The 5,915-nt window shown below is 35.9% G+C and overlaps 1 protein-coding gene across 1 annotated transcript in view; it reads left to right on the forward strand.

The window, feature by feature from the left end:
* The window catches only part of LOC106467099 (helicase domino-like), a 94,605-nt gene extending 89,522 nt beyond the window's left edge, over positions 1-5,083 (forward strand). The window contains exons 30-33 of the mRNA XM_022395218.1: positions 1,237-1,350; positions 2,883-3,110; positions 4,112-4,405; positions 4,895-5,083. Coding sequence (XP_022250926.1) covers positions 1,237-1,350; positions 2,883-3,110; positions 4,112-4,405; positions 4,895-5,083 — 825 coding nt within the window. The remainder of the gene's footprint in view (positions 1-1,236; positions 1,351-2,882; positions 3,111-4,111; positions 4,406-4,894) is intronic.
* Positions 5,084-5,915: the final 832 nt, after the last annotated feature.

Genomic DNA, 5,915 nt, shown 5'->3' on the forward strand with positions numbered 1-5,915 from the left:
ATAAGTTAATTGCAGATATTTTTTTCATATTCCTTTTAATTTGTCTATTGATTCTGATTTAATCGAAATTAGAGCTGTGAAATAACCACCAAGCCAGATCTACTTGCTGTCTCCCACGTGTCACTGCCCAATAAACTTTTTGTTCAATACCAGAACCAATTACTTGGGCTGAACTATGTGAAACGAAAGATTTTATGAAGTGCTATTTTTATATATGGATTATAAAAGCCATGGTACAAATGCCAAAAGCTGGCAGAATACTAGAAAACCAACAGGCCTAAGTTCGTTCCAAAAACAAGTTAACTGCAGGTGTGTGTTTTGTGTATTTTTGTTTGTTACATATTACTTTCATTTGTCAATTTCAACTTGAAATCAAAGGTATTGAATGAAAATCCTGTTGGGCAACGACTTGTGGGAGATGAAAGACAGATCTGGCACGCCGTTTACAACATACCTCTGAATTCGAGCTTCGACGTGTAATTATGAGGAATGTGGAAAGCAAATCTGCACTTGTTTTTGTAACAACTCTCGGCAAAATGGTTAATTCTATCGTACCGTATGTGTAGTAATTAGTCGTGTGGTTTAGTTCGCTCTTTTTGGCAGGGTCTTACGATGTTCATAAACATATTCTGTGTGATGTGATTAGAATTATTGAAGGTTGTAGAAAATTATGGTGTAATAACTATTTATAATGTGGCTTAGATATATGTATTAGTGTTGAGATTGTTATTTTCAAAAAAGTAACAGTGTTTTATTTCCCGAAGGACAGTGATTTTTTATTGCAACTATCGTGGTTTTGAGGATGTGAACAACCTTTGAACTATGTTGTAATTTTTCCACCGATTCCACAAGCTTTATCACATCAAATTAGTGAAATGCAGTTGTGATGTTACTTGCCAAGCCTTACTTACTTATATTATTTATGACTTTTACCAAGCCACTTTGAGAACATCAGTTATTTAGATAGGATTACTTTTGAAAGGGGCAAAAATTCGGAAGTCGTGGGAATAACTGTCCATCTCGGTAGCAGCCGTTACGTAACGAGCAGTGTGGGGTTCGGTATTGGAAGGTATAGAATAACAGTATCATATATCAACTGAAATTTTCTCATATCCAATGGATGGAATAGAGAGAGGCCTGTTTGTTTTTTAAAATCACTTATAAGTTTATTCTTTTTGTTAGTTGTACTTGAATGCAGTGATTCTGTAAGTTTTAAAGATAAGAATGTTCTTTTAGATATGGTGTCCTCCCACTCCACCCACAGAAGAGAATGACCTGTATGTTGACCACAGCTTGGGGTTCCTGTACGAAGAGAGCATTATGACTGAGTCACAGCTGCCCCCTGTATTCGTAAAGAAGGAGGTTAAGCACCACAGGGTTGATGCAGCATCCACAGGTAGAGAATTTTATTCCTTGACCTATAATTTTAGCCATAAGCCCGGCATTGCCAGGTGGTTAGGGCACTCGACTCGCAATCTGCAGGTCGCGGGTTCGATTTCCCGTCGCAACAAAACATGCTCACCCAGTGTCCTGACTAGGACGCCGGTCCTACTCCCAGATACTCACCTCCAAAAGAATTTGGTGATGTGAGAAACACCATACGAAACTACTAATTTTAGCCGTAGTATAAATTTAAATAAAAATACATCAGTTTATCTATAAAGCTATACATTTAATTATAAAATTGTCGAATTAAAGGTTGTTTTGTACTGTAGCTTGTAAACATCTATAAATTAGGCAAATAATTTATTACTGATACTGATATAAATACATACTGTAGTAATGTATGGTTGTCTGAGTTTAAAACATCAATACAAATAATTTATTACTGATACTGATATAAATACATACTGTAGTAATGTATGGTTGTCTGAGTTTAAAACATCAATACAAATAATTTATTACTGATACTGATATAAATACATATTGATGTTTTAAACTCAGACAACCATACATTACTACAGTCTTCATGGACCAGCCATTCAGGTACATCTGTCTGTGATTCCACTGAAGCCTTGGAAAATGGCATGGGAGGTTTCACTGCAGGAACCCCCAACCCAAAGGGCCTTTGAAAGGTCATTGGCCCTACCATCAATCCTTTGACCTTTTGCATTTTGGCTTCTCGTCTCATTTTCAAAATTGCCGCTGAAGGCCGATCAAACAGGGAACGTGGTACGTGCACAGTCTCCTCCTTACGGACCTTCTGTTTCCGAGTAACCACAGCTACGTGAGAAAAACCAAAACACACCGAGTTTTTATTAGTTCATTTTATCATATATGAAAAGCTCTTGTACGGTACGAGTGGGATTGATAACATAGTATCAAAAAATAACATTCAAATACAGAAATGTTACTATAACAAAGACATTTTTAAACCATCTAATTTTTCTGCAGGGAGGAGCTCCTTTATAATGAAAATCTAATGAAAACAAGTTCTATAAACAACAAGGTTGAGACTCACTGCCAGAGTTTTGATCCATTATCAACAGTTGCTACTTGTTTAAAAAACTAACCTGCAGCAAGGCCCAGCTTATTAAACACTTGGGACAAGTAACATTCCTGTTAACTGTCTAACACAGTTTCAAGGGTGTATATGTTGTATATAGGAAAAAATTATCTACTTGATTTTATAACGCACAAAAAAGGAAAACTCGTTATAAACATGGTATTTCCTTTAATGTATGTAAAATACTATAGGCACAGTGATAAATGAACTACTTTGGAAAGCGGTATTTCAGTTCTGACTCGAAACCTCAAGTTTAAGATACTTTTTATACCCTGAATTGACAGATATTATGCTAAAAAGTACAGCTTTTGGTTCTGCTTAGTATATTTGTTTATCTGATGGTTGTTAACTTCAACTGTATCATTTTGTTTTTCAGGTGATTCAGTCTTTGCAAGGCCTTCCCCTAAACCTTACAGTGCTTTCTCCTGCACACATACCAAACTGGGACCTTGTAGCAGACGTGTTTAACTCTGTCAGCCGAACCTACCGTTCTCCCAAGCAGTGCAAGGCTCGCTATGAGAGCGTCATTGTGCCCCGAGAGGAAGGGAGAATACTGTATGATACTAACCCCAAGAAACAGAAGAAAACAAAGGGGATATACAAGGTATGTGTGACAACTTTAAACAGTCATTCCAAGATAATAAACTTAATTAGGGTAAATAGCATAGGTTTGGGAGGATTATCGACTCCAAGAAACAGGAGAAAACAAAAGGGATATACAAGGTACGTGTGACAACTTTAAAGAGTCATTTCAAGATAATAAACTTAATTAGGGTAAATAGCATAGGTTTGGGAGGATTATCAACCCCAAGAAACAGGAGAAAACAAAAGGGATATACAAGGTACGTGTGACAACTTTAAACAGTCATTCCAAGATAATAAGCTTAATTAGGGTAAATAGCATAGATTTGAGAGGGTTATCAACCCCAAGAAACAGGAGAAAAAGAATGTGCAATGTAAATGTGAAAACCTAAAGTATATTACTGTATGATACTAAACTAAAGAACTTATCAGCCAAATATGTTTGATGTGTTAATCCTTTCGTGTTGAAAAGGTTGTGTGAAATATTCGAGTAGAAATATAAGCTTATTTTCTTAATTGCTTTAAGAAATCTTTACTTTGAAGCATTTAAATATTTATTTCTAGTTATTTTTCCAGAGAATACATTTCCTGCCTTTTCAAAAAATGCTGGCACAGTTAGTTTATGCAGTGGTTTCAGTAGGGTCGGGTTTTTACCTGAGAGGTCAAAAGCTTGGGGTAGTAAAAATAGTGTTTCATTCTATAAGGTTTATATATAGATTATAGTTTTACTTAGCTCTATGTTACTATTGTTTGTTTATAAGGAATTTAATTTTACCTACAAGCTAGTTTAAATTCCATTTTTGTGAAGGATTAAGTTGTTTTTTTCAGAATACTTAAGATTAAAAACTCAAAGAAATGGCTTTGATTTATTATTTATAGGTTCTCCATATATACGTGCAAGTTTTTCTCTCTCTGTCAACCTTTGAAACTGTAATTACTAGAATTAGAATATCTAAAACAAAAAAAAAAAATAGAGAGATTGCTCTTAACTTCTCCTGACTAAGTACTCTGCCTTGTCTTCAGACCAAGAACAATCGGCCTATGAGGACAAGCCAACTTTATATGCAGGATAACAATAACACTTTCACCAGCTTGTACAACAACCGCTTCGAAACCATCAAGTCTGTAGCTAACAAGCGTACACCAACCTTGAAGCCTCTCTTTGTGAACCCTGCGGGGAAGAACTTGAAGCATGCTGCTGTATTAGCAGAGAGTGGAATTGTGTACGACCAACCACTTAGCCCAGTGAAGGTGGCATCCAACAGAGCTGACAGGATTGCAAGAGAAAAGCAACGTACGCAACAGGCAGCTGCAGCTGTAAGTATTATAACAACAACTGATTAATATTATTATCATCCTTATTCAATGTCAGTTGGTTTTTAAGGTATCAAAGTATCCTAAAAGGGTGTGAATTATATCCTTAATTTACAATACATCTCCCTGTACACACACAAGATAAAAAAAAATAATGAGGAAATGCGATTGTAATGTCAATATGACCCGTTGATAGATTCCTATTCTGTAATCCTCGATTCTGATTCCGTTACGGAATCAAATCGTGACAAAACCTAATATGCTCTATTGATAGCAGCCGTGAACTTAGTTATTGTGTAAAGGCTTTCTTTTCTCTACAAGGAAGATTCACATTCATTTTTCAACAGTGTTCACTACCAGGATAGTGTCCAGTTGCCAGCTGTTTTATTGAACTGCGTTGTAAATATTTTTAACTAAAGATGATTAGGTTAACTTGCCGTTGCAGTATTTAAAATAGTAAAAGTAACATAGATGGAAATTATGATTTACTAGGCGGCGGCAGCGGAGCAACAGCTGACAGCACAAAGACAGCAACAACAACAACAGCAGCAGCAAGTGACCGTCACGGCTCAGGGAATCACTCAGCAGCAAGCGGCCCATGCACAGGCTGTAATTGCCAGTCTTACTCCTCAGACTCAACAGTTACAAGCCGTAGTAAGTGTTTTGATATTTTTTATGTAATTACTAAGTTTACTTTAACAGTTTAGTATATTACTACGAGTGTCCGTGTTTAAACTTCTGAAGAAAAAAAATTGTTAATCTTTACTGAAATGTTTTGCAGCGAAATTATGTATAACCTAGAAATAATTTGTTACTTCTTTGTTGTACTTGATTAAAGAGGGAAGGTTCACTCATAATTTTTAAGAAACATTTACACTTCTGGTTGCACGGTAGCGATGTATAGGTCATTTCAGTGAAACAAGACTGATATTATGATGGTAAATTTACTAAAATGGATGTGATTTGTGTCACAGACAAAATAGAATTGCTCTTATAACAAACTAAGAATTGTCCCCGAGTGGGACAACGGTATGTCTTTAGATTTACAGTGCTAAAATCAGGGGTTCGATTCCCCTCGGTGGACACAGCAGATATCTCGATGTGGCTTTGCTATAAGAAAAACACACATACACACACAAACTCAGAATTAATACCACTGGTAAATTCTAAATACAAGACTTGTGATGTTTACATTTAGGCTAACAGCAATACTTAGTCAGGGAAAATACCTTCAAGAAAACTAACCTAGCTACTGATATAATTGTAAATTATATCAGTAGCTAGCAACACTTGTAGTCAGGGAAAACACCTTCAACAAAACTAACAATTACATCAGTAGCTAGCAACACTTTTAGTCAGGGAAAACACCTTCAAGAAAACTAACAATTACATCAGTAGCTAGCAACACTTGTAGTCAGGGAAAACACCTTCAACAAAACTAACAATTACATCAGTAGCTAGCAACACTTGTAGTCAGGGAAAACACCTTCAAGAAAACTAACACAATTATATT

The sequence above is a fragment of the Limulus polyphemus genome, unplaced genomic scaffold (assembly GCF_000517525.1).
Source record: "Limulus polyphemus unplaced genomic scaffold, Limulus_polyphemus-2.1.2 Scaffold2488, whole genome shotgun sequence".
Taxonomy (NCBI): domain Eukaryota; kingdom Metazoa; phylum Arthropoda; class Merostomata; order Xiphosura; family Limulidae; genus Limulus; species Limulus polyphemus.